Below are 18661 nucleotides of genomic sequence, written 5' to 3'. Positions count from 1 at the left end.
CATCTCTGCTGTTACAGGAACGTGGTTTAAATCCACATAAAGTACTCCAGCTGTGCAAGGCTTCAGTGCCTTCCACACATTTAGACAATCAGCTGCACAGACAGAGAGGAGTCTCAATTTATATTAGCAACAAGCATAGTTATATTGGTTAAACAAAGCCATTTACATTGGTTAAACAATAAAGTGCCATGGAATTTATCCATGTGCAAATCATCATAGACAAAGTCTCATACCACATTGTAGCAAGCTATAGGTCACCCTCTATGTCCCTAGAATCCCATAGCTCATACCTAAATCTACTGAAAACACTCATCATCATTAAACTAAATACTCTGTTCATGGAAGACTTTAACTACTACTCTATAGACTGGGAAGCATATACTTCTTCATACTTGCAGACACGATGGTTCCTAGACTTTGTTAACACTAATATTCTTGACCATTTAGTGTGTATGCCTACCAGAGGTTCAAACATACTGGACCTGGTAATCGCCATTATGGGAGAGTGATGCACCCCCCATCCAGTGTCACGTCCTCAGTGGTGAGGTCATTCTATAAAGCAGTATCCTTTGAAATACAAATCAACTTGGCAACCTTAGCAAACCCTATAACAATTATGAACTCTTCCAAAGCAGACTACATCCTATTTAAGCAATAGTTTGTCAAAATTCAGTGCCTCTCCCAACTCCGAGTTCACAGCAAACTATGCGGAATTGTTCACAGAGACCCTTTATAACCATGTAAATGGCTGTATAGAGGCTGTTTCATCAACTAGAAGCAAACACAAAACAAACTCTAAAAACAAACCGCACTGGTAGAATCCTACCCTTAATGGGATATATAAAAGAGGAAAAAAGGCTTGACTAAAATTTGGAAGAACAACTCCCATAATGATAGGAGCTCTCTAATTAAACTAAACAGGAAACTAAGAGGACTAATTGAGTCCAACAAGACCAATTACGAGGTCAAGATAGCATCACAGGTTAAAGACAGCTGCAAGGTCTTTTACAGCTACGTCTGAAACCTCAATGACAGCACACATTAGTGTGTTGAACTGGTGGTCAGTGGTGCCACCTTCACTGAGCAGACTGACAGAGAATTTGCTGGCTGACAAATTCAGCTCAAATTTCACCCTCCACTCCCCTACCTCCGCCATGAAGGACCTACTACCATAACCCTACCAATTATTAACAGGTCCTGGCATTGCTCACTAGGATGGAAAATACAGCCTTAATGGGCTCCCACAGCATCCTCTGATGCTTCCTTAACAGCTTGAAACATGACCTGTTAGGACCACTTGAGTCACTTTTCAGCTTCTGGTCCAAAACAGACTTTGTACCTCAAGAATGGGTGACTGTAGCAGTTATCTCACTTCACAAGGGTAGACTGTCAACCAACCCTGGAAACTACAAACCTATTAGTTTGACTAGTCTAGTATGCAAAGCCATGGAATTAATTATCATCAAAATAATCAGCAAAGACAGGCATCTTCAGGCACTAGACCCAACCCAGTTTGGCTTCGCCAAGGGAGGGCCATGCCTACTAACTCTGGTGGACTTCTTTGAGAAGGCCACCAAGGCAATGGAGAGGAAAATGGTGCATATCGCCTACATGGACCTGTTTAAGGCATTCAATACAGTGTCCCACTCAGATATATTTGACAAACAAAGCAAACTGGGCATAAACCCTTAATTTGCTGGATTACCAGCTGGCTCACAGACAGGACCCAGGAAATCAGGATCGGTGATGCCACCTTCACTAGGAGACCAGGGCTCTGTGCTGGGACCACTCCTATTTGGCATCTACTTCTTGGAGGTAAAGGCTAATGTCAAGGGCCTTTAGCTGACAAAGTTCACAGATGTTTGCAGATTGGAAGCTATCATAGATTACTCCCATGACACAAACATCTTACAAGAGGGTCTAACACAGACAAATGACTGGTGCCAAAGCCATGGACTAAAACTCAGTGCCAAGAAATGCATTATAGTGCCTCTTCGGAAAACTGCCACCCTGGCTAGTTGACACAGTAGTCATGGATCTGAGAACATATGTAGACACTAATGAGGCCTTTGACCAATATGTAGTAAGAAAATCATTCTATGTTGCCCAGACTATAAGTAAGGGCATGACATTCAGGTCCAAGGAAGTCATACTGCCATTTTATTTGGCCCTTATTAAACCCATCATTGAGTATAATGACCCACAAGGTTTCCTTATCAGGAGAATCCAGGGTATAAATACATTGTCCTATACAGATCACCTTAAAGCCCTGTCTCTGTACTCTATCTCTTATATGTTATTGAGAAGCAATCTGTGCCTCACAAATAAGGCATCCTCTGATCCAGTTCTGATGGGCCTTCTGCAAGTCTACAAAATGAACAGCATCAGAACCACTAGATTAAAGGATTTAAATTTTGCCTCTGACATAAATAAGGCATGCTGGTGAGACAGATATGCTCTGGAACAGCCTCCCCATCCATGTGAAGCAGAGTGCATCCCTAACCCTGTTTAAGGGTAACTTTGACCATTGGATGGGGCATTTACCTTGCCTCCATGTCTCTGATAAGACAGAGGCAGACAGTAATGCCCAAACAGACATACTGCCTCCCCATAACCTCTAGAAACTTCCTAACTAACATATCGATCCTAATAAACACCCATGAGATAGGGACACAGTTGGGTTGGATTGTATGGATAGTTCTTGTAAAGGCCCAGGTGGTTGTTAGCCTAGGCTATATCAATGAACCTATGAACCATGTGATTGCTCATTCATGCCATATAAGGGAAGTGAGTAAGGTGGCTGATACACAGTGTCATTACTGTAGGAAGGGGAGGGAGGGTCATTTTCCCTGACATTTTGTATTCCACCCATACCTGGACTAAGGGTGTGTAATCACTGGAATGCAGATGGGGAATGTCTAATCCCACATGTGATACATAATGACCTGTACTGCATCTTCGATTGCTCACCACATCTGCAACCAGCAGCAGCATTCTTAAGTAGCAGGTGTTACACTGGTGCATAGCCCCTCTCTCACTACCTGGGAAGGCAAGCTTATTGTCTATGATTATTTCTTCTTTCCAGAGTGAACTATCCTGGGTTACTGTTCAAACTGAGATCACTATCACTATGGATGAATGCTTTGTCCCTACTACATCAAATCAGTGTTATATTATTAGAAATTTTACTCAGGTTTAAGAACCTTTGCTTCTTCCTATTTTCTGTTATCTGTTTATCTGTATCTACTAATTTGTGTGCCACCACACCTCTGTTATGTATCCTAGATAAATAGTTGCAGCCTAACACATCCCACTATCTGCAATAGGAAAACTACTGAATTACCAACTATTGGCTTGGCCTTAAAGGTATTTATTTTTGTGCGAGGTATGTGTTACCATATTTCATTTAATTTTCATTTGCACAATTTTGTCTTTCAGCAATAATCCAAGTATGGACAGAATCTTACTTGAATTTATAGATGTAGATGTACAAGAGAAGATGTTAGGTTAACAGAGGCATACTTATACATGCAGTAAGATGTGTATCTGACACAAAGGGTTGCAGTGTAATGGGGGTAAAACATGACGTACAGAGTGTAAGCCCTACAGTATATCACACACCGCTTTGTATTAATTAGAAAACTGTCTCGGAGTAGGAGCAGTACAGATAGCAAGTAATGGCTGATTCTCTGAGCTGCATTGTAGTGCAAAATGTCAGCATAAGTAACAACAGTGACATTAGGTACATGATAAGCAAACAGAATTCATGTGACAGCAAACCTCATGTATAAGAACATTATAGTATAGTGGTTACTGGTGAGTATGAATGATTCTTGTTCAGTGAGAATATTATTTTACAGGAAACTTTCTGACTCTACCCTTTTCTTGCAAACAACCCACATGGAAATTAACTGTTTACAAGGACTGAAAGCTAACAAAAGTTGTTACAGGCCCTGCTTGAATTGGACAGGAATCAAACTGCAAACAGAATGTAACAGAGAGGAAAAAGTGGGGGGTATGAGACAGACAGGTGTGCATATTTGTACTCTGAAAAAGTTTATAAATACTTAAAAAATATTGTCTCTTTTTATTCTAGTCATGAGCCGAAGGGTTGTACGCCAGAGTAAATTCCGCCATGTCTTTGGACAGCCAGTGAAAGCCGACCAATGCTATGAAGACATTCGGGTATCTAAGGTGACATGGGATAGTAGTTTTTGTGCTGTCAATCCAAAGTTCATAGCCATCATTGTAGAGTCAAGCGGAGGAGGAGCTTTCCTGGTCCTGCCACTTTCTAAGGTCAGAGCACTTTCTCGTCTTCTTTTCTGCTACATTGTCTTGTGCTGTATTAAATTATTTTTAAACATCTTTATTAACATCACATATTACATACTGATATGAGTACACATTCAATTATAAAAGAGAAAGTAAACCAGTACAAAGATTTTTTTATTCTCATGCACCATGCTTACACGATTTCTTTCTTAACAATTACTATTCCGTATGGATTGCTCTAAGTCCTGCCTTTCTTGAAATATCACTCTTGGTCATGAGCATTATTCTGTATGTATTGTTTCCGTAGATTCTGTATAGTTTGATTCCCTTTTCTAATGATCTCACGTCCAATTCTTTTATTTCCTTTACAACATTCAGTAATTCTGTTACAGTTGGTTTAGTTTTTGAATTCCATTTTCTAGTAATTACTTTTTTGGCAGCCAACAGCATTAAACTTAGTCTATGTCTAGACAATTCAGTTTATATATCCCGGCTTGAAAGAATAATTTCCTTAGTTACAGTAATTTGCTCCCCAAACATTTCTGACAAAGTACCCTGTAGGGAATTTCTGAACTCTGTCAAAGTTTTTATATTCCTAGAATGTGCCCGAGTACCTGTGTTTTTCCATCATGCCTCCAGTAATTGCTGAATGCCCATGAAAACATTATTTGAAGTCTACATGGGGTATAAAAATACTTATGCAAACACTTCCATACTAAAATCTTAAAACCTTCCACATTTGGTTGAATACTTGGCAGCTATACAAATATCCTCTTATTGTTTCTTTGTATATTGCTTTTCCATTCTAATTTACCAGTCCTTTCTAACCTCTTCTGATTGATTCTTACAGCTATCATGCATTATTTTATATATCCTACTAATTATCCCTTTTTCACCACAGCTTCTGTTCTAGATTCAACTGAAAAATCAACCAGAGCTGCTCTTTCATTTAAAACTCCTCTATCCATTCCTCTGTAACAGTACTCTGTTATCAATCCCCGGGAGGGAAGGCGGGCTCCATCCTGCAGTCCAAACTTCTGCTTGACCTCATCCCATTCTATGATTTTTCCCACCCTAATTGTTTGCTCCTAATACTTTGGTTCCTTTGCTATTTATTCCAATAAGTTTCAGCTCTCTCTTGCCTATTATGTATGCTCCTACTTTTAGTCATCTGCATTGATAAAATCTGTTTTTTCCATTTCCATTTTAGTTTACTTCTCAGAATATTTTCTGTTGTTTTGTAAATGTAAAATTCTGTGTGGTTGTTATTGTTTTGTTTAAGTGCCTGAATACAAAGTCCTACACTACCTCTTTATTTCATGAACTCCCTTCACCACGTTTCAACGTAATTTCTTTCCACTTTAATTTGTAGTCTTCTGCTTGTGTTTGCATATGAAGCTTAATTGTGTAGCTTTAATGGATCCCTTCAAGTCTAGTAGGCCTAAATTGCCATGTTCTGTAAGGAGAAACACCTTATCCCACTTTTTTCCTCCCTTCATCTATAAAAAAATAAATATAATTTTTCTGGATTTATTAAGTGCAAAAACATATCATCTGCAAATAAGATTCATGCTGTTGGAGCAATGAAGGAAAGTTTCCTAGTCATAAAGCCTCTGTCTCTTTTGCTGCTTCTCCTCCTGACCTCTGGTCTGAGTTTGATCTCTGACCTGCTAATTTCCTGTTGTACTGGTGGTAATTTTGCAAGTTCGTTCTCCTTTACATTAGAAGGCCTTCTAGGGTATGATGTCTGGCTCATCACCACAAAACAAGAGTTGGGAGGGCATGGAAGTTTTAATACTTAGGGTGGAAATTGTTTCTTGTTTCTGCAGTCTAATAACACGTTAGAACATGGGTGTGCAATGCCATTAGCTAATCCTGTCATAAGCAGCCTTATGTGAACATTAGAACTGACTCTAATTGTTAAGTTTACAGTTGTTGCTATCCCGCATTTGCAGCGGGAAGTAAACACTGCAGTGCTTATACCCTTACTTTGCCACAAGATTGCAGAGCTTGTCTTTGTCCACTCATTCCTATCCCCTTGGCTGCTTGACCCTTCATTACTCAGGCCTGGAACAAAATCCAGATTGCTGACTGTGCAAGCAGCTGGGCTGCCCCATCCTAGCAGGTTGGAAGTCATGGAGCTGACTGAAGCGTGTGAACTTTCCTCAGGATAATACTTTAGGTATACGCCTTAGTCAAGGTCCTGTGACCCTCTATTGCTCTACTTCTTTCTTCATGCTGTTTATGAGCATTAATTCATAACAGGTGTCCTTCACACTACCCCATCAGGTCATGCAGAATAGGACACCATTAGGATAGTACAGGCAGTAAGTAGGGAGAGAGAGGATTGTACATACTTCAGGTGAAAAACAACATAACCAAACTTGTCCCTAATATTTCAGCAGCTAAACCTTGTAGCACTTTGTCTTTAGTGCAATTCAAAGTCTCTGACAACAGATTTCTAGGCTGCCAGTCCTATGGTATGTGCTATAAAACTTCCTTGAAAGAGAGAGATCGAGAGAGAGAGAGAGAGAGAGATGCCCATACCTTGGCATCACAATCATTTCACACGTTGTTTGAAGTATGTTCTATTTGCTACTTAATAGGGGTGATAGAAGCTTAACCCTGCAAAGACCAAAAAGTAACACCCTGGAATAGGATTTAAGCCCTTGTGGACTGGTGAGAGATTTTTTGGTATTCATACAGTTTGGCAGATTGTTTTTCTGTGAATAATAATATTGTTCAACTGAGACTCATTTATTATGCCTCCTTCTCAGTTGTGAATAGTCATAATGTTGATTCAGCAGGTTGACTATCTTTAGTGGCCGTCTGTGTCTGCATCAGAAAAGTGAGATTCAGCCAGTATAATTCTCTGCCATCTGAGACCTTTAGTGCTACCCAAAACCCAGTACCTGCATAGCTTTAATGTAGAGTTTCCCCACAGCCAATTACTCTTAGTTTGTATCTCTGTTTTTCGTGTTAAAATTGGGAGGTATGCCCCACCATGTGGTGGTTGCTGCTGTATTGCACATGCTCAGCTCACAGCTTCAGGGTGATATAAACTGCTTTTTCTAAGGAGTTGGAGAAGTAAGGCTCTTGGTCCAGCTGAGCTGTGCATTGTTGATAGGGCATAGATGACCTGTAGATGCCATCAGAGTCTTGTTTTTTTTGTTGCTACTGTGTTCCAAAACTTCCTAATTAAACAGTACGTGACGATTGTTTGAGTCAGTCATATGATAGTAGTAAATGCATCCATGCTATTACTTGTCTGGACTCAATTCGTTCTATCAAAAGTCAGGAATAGAAGAACAGAATGAGACATAGGGAGCATTACTCACTCATTCCCCTTGTTCCATAGTATGTTCAGAATCATAGGATCATAGGAAGTTACTAGGCTATTGGCCCTGAGCCCTTACAAGCCTAGCCAAGAATTTAGCCCATGTTCCAACAAGTCAGCACCCTATGCCACTATCACAGGTGGAATCCCAGGGTTTATGTCAAATAAGCAAATGCTTGAAATGTCGAACGTCACATGGTCGAGACCAAATGATCGACATTTCAAGTGTTCGAAGCTTGACTTTAACGGTGCTGCACAGTGCAGAATGGGAGAATTTCCCTTTTCTGCACTGAAGTGTGGTCTCAGAGTTGGTATATTTAAGTAGGGGGGTGTGGGGGGTGAAGGGGGGCTTGCCCCCCCCTCCTCGCACCATTAAGGTATGTTTTTCTTTTTTTTTTTTTTATAATATATTCAAACTTTCAAATATCGACCATATGGTCTCGAACATATGGTATTCGACATTTTGAAAGTTCGAATATATAACATAGACCCGAATCCCAGGGGTGTATTTTCTGTTTCCCATCCAGTTATCCAGGTTGTGCTTAAAAATGGTTAATGAGGTGCTCTGCTTTACGTGGAGAGGGAGTTTATCCCACAAAAGGGGGAGTCTCTGGGACAAAAATCTGTGCATTAACAGTCTACTAACATATCTGTTTGCAGTCTGCATTGCTACTACTTCCCAGAAAGTTCATTTCCCAAGTAACTACATTCTTGGCAATGGATAACCAACCTGGTATCTTCCCTTCAGCCTGGAGGAAAATGTCAGTCTTTTATTTTGGGTTAAAGCATCTGAAAATGCACAGATTTTGTGTGTTTTTTTTTTTTTTTTTTTTTTTATGTCCACGTTTTCAGAATCTTGATCATATGGTCTTGTCCATATGAATTTCGAGTTTCTGAAAACTGGATCATCTGACATAGATCCATTATGCCATATGTCTTATTTTTTCTTCTTACTGATAGGTAGCCATGATGTTTCCTCCTTCCTTCTAATGTGTTCCTTATACTGCTCCGTAACTTCTCTTCTTCCACCTTGACTTCTCTTTTTACTCCCTTTCTATATTTCCCTTCCTTCTCTCTTCTTTTTAAAATGTCTATTCTTTAGTGACGCCCTATCTTTTTTCATCATTTGACTGCATATCTCTTCTATTCTTGTATTCATTTACTACCTTCCAGACTGCTCCAGTGCTCTATCCTCTTACATCAGTGAGCTCTTATTGCTCCTTTTCTTCCAGTTCTGCACCATGTAGGTGTTTAGCCAGCTACCTAATACTGTTGTTGCTTCCTTCCTCTTGTTTCCCTTGTCTTATTCCCCCACATTTTCCCCAAATTCTTTTCAGCACAGTTTCCCTACATTGTCCATGTTTTTTCCAATAATTAGTTTTGATTCCACCACTGCTTTTCCCATATCCTTCTTGTTCATCGCTCTCTCAAAACAGATGAATAGTTACTTCACCCTTTTGCCCTCTCAAATAAAGTTATGAAGGCAAATTGTGTAGCCCAGTCAAGTCACCTGCAGGAATGTGGAAAGGTACAACAATTCTTTACTTGAAAAGATAAAAGGGACGGAGAAGTTGATCTATACAGAAAGGCCTCTGGAACTGTCATTATATATATTTTTTTAGGTCTTAGAAGTGCATTAGCCTGATTTATAAAGCAATATCTGATCCAGTTATGTTTGAAAACCTTTGTCTAGAGCACACTGCCAAGGGGAGTTAACACTAGATTGTGGAACCTTGTGCTAAAAATAAATAGTAATAATACAACAAAATGACAGATGCATTTAGGAGAAGTCAGTCAACACGTCAACATCCTTCAAAAATAATTATTTATAATATGAAAGCAGCTTGTTAAGTGTACAACATATTGATGGATAAGTAAGGGGTTGCTAACTGTAAAACTCATCATTAATTACTTTGTTTTATAGATGACTCTTGCTTAATCAGTTATATTGTTTTTACTGATGAGTCCCCTTTGGTTGAGGTTGTGTGACCGTGTAGTTATGAATAAGCAAAAGGATGTATGCAAGTTGGAGGATCTGGGGGAAGGGGCTTTCCCCTCCACAATAAACATTTATGATCACTAAAGCACTGTGGTATTAGCAGCTTGCATCAGCCATTTGTTTGCTTATGCAATCATGAGTGATTTGATGGTGTGAGACTATGATGCTGTCTTTGTCTGATTAGCCAGGATCAGTGGCTCAATGAAGGCAGTATTGATTCTTGTGTACATTAACCTGAAAGTATGTATCATATATGGGAGTGCCTAATGTGGTTGACAGGATGTAAAGTCAACATCTGTTTTGTCGTCAAATCTTCATAAACTAAACAAATGATCAACAGGTATGCAACACTGCATAATCCCTGGGGTTGGGGAATAAGGCATTTCCTGGGTATTGTGCAACTAAGGCGTTACTATGAATTATTAGCAGAGGGTGTGAGTGGCTGTGGTGGGTGCAATAGGGTTTACCCTCCTACAAAAAACAGTGTTATGCATGCTTCAAGGTTATGCCTTGGAGCAAGTGCAATGACATGTTAAAGTTTTTGATGTTGATCTTAGTGTGTAGATGTCAGCAACTTCAACATTTACTTATTTAGATCATTTTAAGTATATTCATAGAAATATATCTATATCTAACACACACACACACACACACACATATATATATATATATATATATATATATATATATATATATATATATATGGGTCTAGGACACATGCTCGACTAGCATATGTCCGAATCAAAAAACATCGAACACACATACACAAAAGCGCTTAACATCGAAAATCGCTTCTGTGTATGTGTAGTTCAAAAAAAAAAATCTACGTTTCTGCAGGGGGAGCTTCAGCCCACTGCACCCTCCACACCCCCCTACTTTATTATTCTCACTCCGAGATCGCACTACAGTGGGGAAAAGGAAATGTTCCCTTACCAGCATTGTGGTCCGATTTATGAAACAGGCACACATACATGGAAGCGCTTGTCGATGTTAAGCGTTTTCGTGTATGTGTGTTCGATGTTTTGTGATTCGGACATATGTTAGTCGAGCATGTGTCCGGATCCCATATATATATATATATATATATATATATATATATATATATATATATACATATATATGTCAATGTATGCATGTATATGAATAAATGTACATATGTTCGCACACAATCTATATCTTAACATTTCCTTAGAAATTTATATATACATATATATATATATATATATATATATATATATATATATATATATATATATATATTTATATAGATATAGATATATTTTTTTCAAATGAAATATTAAACTAAAGGCCCCATCTCCCTGAGTAGGTGGTAGCTCAGCTGGATGTGTTCTGGGCAGATTTCTCACCATTTCTGCAGCACAGGTAAAAGCTGCATTGTCCAAAGCTAAGAATACAGCATCCATGGGACATGATAATATCCCTGGCTGCATACTACATGAGCTACAAAACAAACTGGCACCACATCTGTGTGCCCTGTTCAATCACAGCGTTACCTCAGGCTATGTCCCTAATGAATGGCGCACTGCTACAGTCATCCTGCTCCATAAAGGGGGAGCAATTACAGACCCTGGGAACTATCGCCCCATTAGCTTGACAAGTCTGGTATGCAAAGCTATGGAGCACATCATCATGGACCTGCTTAACAAAGATATAGGCAATCTCCAAACTCTTGACCCCACACAGTTTGGCTTTGTCAAGGGGAGATCCTGCCTGTTGAACCTGGTTGACTTCTTCGAGGCAGTCACCAAGGCTATGGATGAGGGTAAGGCAGTGCCTACAGCCTACCTTGACCTGGCCAAGACCTTTGATACCATTCCCCACTCAAGTATCATTGATAAACTCAAAAAACTAGGCACCGATCCTTACATCACTAGGTGGGATGCAAATTGGCTCACAGACAGGACCCACTGAGTGAAAGTTGCTGATTCGAAGTCAGACTGTCGACCAGTCATGAGTGCAGTCCCACAGGAATTGGTCCTGGGCCCTCTTCTGTTTGGTATCTACTTCTCAGAAGTCCAGGCCTGCACAGAAGGACTCTGGTTGATCAAGTTCGCTGATGACTGCAAGCTAGGAGTCATTATCAACTCCCCAAGTGATGCAGACATCCTACAAAAGGGCCTCTCTGAGACCAGTGACTGGTGTCGGAACTATGGCCTGAGAATTAACGCCAAAAAATGCTTTATCATCCCCTTTGGAAAAAACACAGTTCCCATGAACTACCACATTGATGGGAGCCCACTGAACACTGAAGAGGCCATAAGAGATCTGGACACCCAGGTCAACAGCCACCTCACTTTCGACCACCACATTGCCACTGTGATCAGAAAGGCCTTCTATGTGGCACATCTTATAACCAAAGGATGTTCATTGTGTTTCACTGTTGCAGTCATTACTCTTGGGGTTATCCTGCTGGCAGGCTACCCTCAGTCGGCCAGAATTCCAAAGTCTAGGTCCGGCGTCGGTTGCTGTCGTCTCTTCCCTGACGTCAGTGTGCCAGGGGTATAAAAGATGCAGCTGACGCCATTTTCTTCAGTCTTTCTTGCCGCGCAGTGCCCGAAGCAAAAGCAGTTCGCAAGTGCTGGTCGGCCGACTCCTGAGATTTTGAAATCCGAATTTCAGAACCGAAGTCTTCATTAAAGCTAAGTACCCCATTGGGGAAACTTTTTTCTTGCTCCAGACCAATGTCAGAAAAAGTTAACAATTGTATTTCTTGTGGGAAGCAAATACCTCATAAGGATTTTCACTCTTACTGTATTCCTTGCCTAGGCCCTGAACACAACATTGCTAGCTGTCAGTTTTGTGCTAGATTTAACCAATGCACTATCAAGCGTCGGTTTGATTTTTGCATTTCATTACTCTGGCCAAAGATTTAATTATATAATGCCATCGGACCAGCTGACAACCGGAGTTTACAAAAAAATGCAAGGACAAGGACAAGGATAGGCATCCGAGGTCCAAAATTGACGACAAAGCCTCTACTAGGCCAGTCGCTGGTTCGCCGGTTCTCAGTGAGGCACTTTCGCAGCCCCTGGCACCTGCTACCTCAGAGCCACAGGCCACTACCGACTCCCACGTGGAGCCGACTGGGCCTCTGGATACTCAAGGTATTGGGCACTCGGAAATCATTCCCTCAGATGGGTCCAGAGCAGCTGAGCAGGCATCGGCTTCTGAGGGTGTCTTCAGACCTACACAACTATATATTAAGCCATCTTCAGCTTCAAAGACAAAGACTAAAACAGCTCTAAAGACAAAGAAACAAGTACAGCATTCTCCTACTCAGACTTCCATGCCTAAAAAACAGATGCTCAAAATGGCTGAAGACCTAATTACTTTGATCAGGGGCTCCCATCCCCCTCTTGATAAGAGGCCTAGGCAAGAGACAGAGTATGATTCTTCTGATCAGGTTTCTATTTCTTCTGATTCCTCTTCTGAACAGGATTACTCCATGCTTCCCTATGAGGATTCTGATGCTGAAGAATCCATTCCTTCAGCCTCTCCTCCTGAGGATTATTCTTTTGGGTAAACCCTGCATACTATGAGGGAGCATTTCCACTGGGAGAGCCAAGATTATTCTGAATCTAAGAAAGAGACTTTCTGCTACTTCCTCAGCACAGACCCCTTGCTATTCCACCTGTTCTAGACATTGTGGATGATGTATTTTCAGAGTCCGGCCTGTCCCCTGACTCTTTACCCGCTGCACCTGCTAAGCCAGACAGATACTACAGGGTCCCGGATTCTCATAAATTCCTATATAAAAACCCCGCTGCTGACCCAGAAACTATATCTCAGGGTCCCAAGAGGGTTAAAGCTTCCACTGCAAAAAACCCTGTCCCCTCTGATAGGGATTCTAGGGCTCTAGACAGATGGGGGAAAAAGTCTACACTTCTGCTACCCTGGCTGTAAGGGCTTTAAATTGTCAGTTTCATATGCTTAAATATCAGCAATATTTAATGTCACTGCTTAAACAGAAAATGTTGACAAATACTGAATGTTCAGAGAACAAGGAATTGCAGGATTTATTACATGCAACTGAACAAGTGGGAAAGCATACTTTGCAATGTGGTTATCATTCACTGGAGGCCTCTTGCAGGGCCGCTGTTACACGTTCTGTTATTAGAAGGCATGCTTGGTTAAAGGAACAGAATCTACCTGATCATGTTAAAGCAAAATTATTAGGTGCACCATTACAGCATGATACTTTGTTTGGCACTAAAGCAGAAGAGGTGTTGAAAAAAAATGGAGGATAAAGCAAAATCCATGCAGACAGTCAAGGATTTCTTACAGGTACAGCCACCCAGGTTTAGCAGGAACTGGCCTTCTAAAAATTGGTCCTTTCCAGTGTCAGACAGACCACAAAGAGGCAGATACAGGCATCCCAGAGGCAGATCTCAGCCCCAAGGCTCATACAGGCCTAAACAATGGGGTGCTCCTACCTCCAAAAGTGGAGAAGACAAATCACAACCTTACAGGAAACAGTCCCAATGACTTTCCTCTACCAGTTCCAAGCAGTTTTCTTTTGACAGCCCCCTTATGAGGAAAACTAGCAAAAGGGCATACCAGACCTGTCACACAATCAATGGGCAGAGGCACAAAAGCAAATTGCAGCCCTCATGGACATGAGGGCCATTCAGCAAGTACCACAAGAGCAGGGGCAAGGATTTTACTCCAGACTTTTCCTAGTACCCAGGAAGGACAAAACCTGGAGACCAATACTGGACCTGTCTATACTAAATATGTTTCTGGAAGTTCCAAAATTCAAGATGTTGACTCTACAGCAGCTACTGCCCATGCTGGGCAAGAGGGCTTGGCTCGTAACTTTGGACCTAAAAGAGGCATACCTGCATGTCGCAATCAGACAATCTTGCAGAAGATACCTCAGATTCATAGCTGCCTCAATGCATTACCAATTCTCTGCACTGCCCTTTGGCTTATCTACTGTGCCCAGGGTCTTCACAAAATGCCTGGTACCAGTAATTGCGTTTTGCAGACAAAAAGGAATTCAAATATATCCCTACTTGGACGACTGCCTAATTCAAGCAGAGAACAAAGACACTCTTCTATAGCATCTGGCATTTGTAAAACGATTACTAATTGGCCTGGGGTACACAGTAAATGAAAATAAATCAAAACTAGTGCCCTCTCAAGAGATAATATTCCTGGGTGCAAGCTTAAATACAACTGCCTGGGGTACACAGTAAATGAAAATAAATCAAAACTAGTGCCCTCTCAAGAGATAATATTCCTGGGTGCAAGCTTAAATACAACTGCCCAGATGGCTTATCTCACGCCGGGCAAGCAAAAGCAACTGACTACTTACTTCAAGAAATTGGCAACAAAAACCCACTTATCTGCAAGGAAAATCCTGCAGGCCTTGGGTTTCATGGCATCCTGCATTCTACTAATTCCATATGCCAGACTGCATATGAGGAAACTACAATGGTATCTGAAAAGTGTTTGGACTCAGCATTGCCACAGCCTGGAGACAGTAATTGCACTCATTCCCTGCCTACAACAGGAGTTTCAATGGTGGGCAGAAGCCTGTCACCACAACAAGGGTCTGCCATTCAGTTTACCCACAGCCAGACAGACACTGACAACGGATGCATCAGATTATGCCTGGGGGGCCCATATGGCAGGAAAATGTATTCAGGACACATGGCCTGCAAACCAGATGCATCTTCACATCAATCAAAAAGAGATGCTAGCTGTTCAAAATGCCCTGACAGCTTTCAAGGACCTGCTTCATCCAGGACAGTTACTGATAAAGACAGACAACACTACTGTCATGTGGTACATAAACAAGCAGGGAGGTACACATTCCTACCCCCTCTGCAGGCAAGCAATGACCTTATGGGACACAGCACTGGCTTTTCAAGTTCACCTGCAAGCACAATTCCTGCCAGGAAAAACAAATACTCTGGCAGACGAACTAAGCAGAAACCTCATGGATCCCCACGAATGGAAACTGGATCCACAAGTCTTCAGCATGATAATAAGGAAATGGGGATGCCCAGACATAGATCTATTTGCCTCCCCTCACAACTGTCAATTGCAGAGATTTTGCACAAGGATTTATCACAAGCAAGCATGGAAAGTGGATGCCCTATCATTCAGCTGGAAAAATCTAACAGTATATGCTTTTCCCCCACTGTCTCTCCTTCCCAGAGTACTCATAAAGGTCAGACAAGAGAAGCCAAAAATGATACTGATTGCACCAGACTGGCCACGCCAGCACTGGTACCCAATCCTAAAGAGCTTGTCTCAAGGTCCAGTATGGATATTGCCTCAAACTTCTCACTTGTTGACCCAAGAAAACAATCAGATCCTGCACAACCAACTCAGGACCTTAAATCTGGCAGCATGGCAGATAATGTAGCCATTCAGAACACTCCACTTTCAAAAGCTGTTATGGATGTTATCTTGGAGGCCAGGAGGCCCAGTACCAGAAAATCTTATGCAGAAAAATGGAAGAGATTCTGTGCTTGGAACCAGGAACAAGGCATTGACACGTCTGTACCAAATATTCCTCAGATTTTACAATACCTAACTTAGACGCTGAACAAAGGCCTTTCTTTCTTATCAATTAAGATTCATGCCTCTGCCATTTCAGCCCATTACAATACAGAACCACCTATCTTTTCTCATCCTTTAATAAGGCAGTACCTCAGAGGGGCCAAAAACATTAGGCCTCCAAGGAGAGCACCAATTCCGGCCTGGGACCTCAATTATGTTTTGGAAAAACTCACACTGCCTCCTTTCGAGCTAGCATCAACAGCAGATATAAAATTCTTATCCTGGAAAACAGCTTTGCTCCTAGCAATAACCTCTGCAAGGCGAGTCTTGGAGTTAGAAGCACTCATGGCTGTGGAACCTTTCATCATTTTTCATCCAGACAGGGTTTCTCTGAGGACAAACCCTACATTTATGCCTAAGGTGGTGTCCAGTGTGGCCCTCAACCAAACCATTCACTTGCCTACCTTTTACCCAAATCCACAGAAAAACGGGGAGAAAGTTCTGCATTCTTTGGACATACACAGGCAGTTGCACTTTGACTTTGACAGAACTAAAGCTTTCAGAAAGACTGAGCAACGTTTAGTGTCATACAAGGAAAGGCTATCTCAAAACAGACTATTTCTAAATGGATAGGCCATTGCATCCGTTTCTGCTATTTTCAACATGGCAAATCAGTGCCTAAGGGCATTAGGCCTCATTCCACAAGAGCAGCAGCCACTTCAGCAGCCTTCCTCAGAGGAGTACCAACCAAAGATATCTTAGAGGCTGCAACTTGGAGTTCAGTGCACACCTTTACAAAGCACTACCACTTGCCTCTCTACTCTAAGTCCAGAGCAGGCTTCGTCACTGCAGTTCTGCAGGGCCTCATAGCCTCTCCTAATCCTATTTAGCCCAGCCACCCATCCTCAGCTTTGGGATTCTACCCAAGAGTAATGACTGCAACAGTGAAACATGATGAACAATAGTACAGTTGTGTACCTACCATAAATGTAGATGTTTGAGTGTATTCACTGTTGCAGTCCAGGTTACCCACCCACCATCCCCCTTCTCTTTGCTGGGACTTATCTGCACTTCTCTATCCTATACAACCTTTTTGGTGTATTTGCTTGTAGATGAAGGAAATGTTATTTTTGTGCATGCATTTCTTATTGGCATATTTTTCCGCCTACCAATTGGGCACCTGACATCTGGGGCAAGAAAAACTGAAGAAATTGGCATCGGCTGCATCTTTTATACCCCTGGTGCACTGACATCAGGGAAGAGGCGACAGCAACCGATGCCGGACCTAGACTTTGGAATTCTGGCCGACTGAGGGTAGCCTGCCAGCAGGATAACCCAAGAGTAATGACTGCAACAGTGAATACACTCGAATATCTACATTTATGGTAGGTACACAACTGTACTTTTCGCATCCAGGAAGAAGGAGGTCATCATCCCTCTCTACTCATCCCTCATTAGACCAATCTTTGAATATAATGCCTCATTTGGCATGTACCTGACCAGACCCCTACAACAGCTGGAGAGGCCACAAAAGTACCTTACAAAAATGATCCTAGGCCTTAAACACATGTCCTACACAGACAGACTCAAGAAACTTCAGCTGCTCTTAGTCTCTTACCATCTACTTAGAGGTGATGTCTGCTTGACTAACAAAGCCATGTCTGACCCAGCCTTACTTGAAATGCTACACCTAAAAAAAAACAAATCCCCCCCGTGCCACACGCTCCAGAGATCACAACATCATTACCATAATTAACAGAACCTGTGTGATTACTGTCCTCCCTATTCACCTTATTCTAGGTATGTGATTACTGTAGTCCCTATTCACCTTACTCTAGGTGTGTGATTAGTGTCCTCCCTATTCACCTTATTCTAGGTATGTGATTACTGTATTCCCCTTTCACCTTATTCTAGGTGTGTGATTACTGTGCTCCCTATTCCCAGTAATTTAGGTGTGTGATTTCTGTATTCCCCATTCACCTTATTCTAGGTGTGTGATTACTGTACTCCCTATTCACCTTATTCTAGGTATGTGATTACTGTACTTCCTATTCACATTACCCTGGGTATGTGATTACTGTACTCCCCATTCACCTTACTCTAGGTGTGTGATTACTGTACTCTCTGTTCACTTTATTCTAGGTGTGTGATTACTGTAGTCCCTATTCACCTTATTCTAGGTGTGTGATTACTGTACTCCCTGTTCACCTTATTCTAGGTGTGTGATTACTGTATTCCTCATTCACCTTACTCTATGTGTGCGATTACTGTATTCCCCATTCACCTTTTTCTAGGTGTGTGATTACTGTACTCTGCATTCCCCTTACACTATGTGTGGGATTTCTGTATTCCCCATTCACCTTACTCTAGGTGCGTGATTTCTGTATTCCCTGTTCACCTTTTTCTAGGTGTGTGATTACTGTACTCCCTATTCACATTACTCTAGTTGAATGATTACTGTACTCCCTATTCACCTTATTCTAGATGTGTGATTACAGTACTCTCTATTCACCCTACTC

General features: G+C 41.5%; 1 protein-coding gene across 4 annotated transcripts in view; it reads left to right on the top strand.

Moving 5' to 3' along the window:
- The window catches only part of CORO6 (coronin 6), a 773484-nt gene that overhangs the window by 192643 nt on the left and 562180 nt on the right, over window positions 1–18661 (top strand). For 3 of the 4 annotated variants that reach the window (XM_044054464.1, XM_044054462.1, XM_044054463.1), the window contains exon 2: window positions 4097–4296. The exons of the other annotated variant lie outside the window; for it this stretch is intronic. In XM_044054464.1, coding sequence (XP_043910399.1) covers window positions 4099–4296 — 198 coding nt within the window. In that variant the 5' untranslated portion in view covers window positions 4097–4098. The remainder of the gene's footprint in view (window positions 1–4096; window positions 4297–18661) is intronic. 4 annotated transcript variants of the gene reach the window in all.

This window comes from Protopterus annectens, chromosome 13.part0, assembly GCF_019279795.1.
Source record: "Protopterus annectens isolate FY-2018-M chromosome 13.part0, PAN1.0, whole genome shotgun sequence".
In the NCBI taxonomy this organism is placed as follows: domain Eukaryota; kingdom Metazoa; phylum Chordata; order Ceratodontiformes; family Protopteridae; genus Protopterus; species Protopterus annectens.
This window is presented reverse-complemented; position numbering and strand designations above follow the sequence as displayed.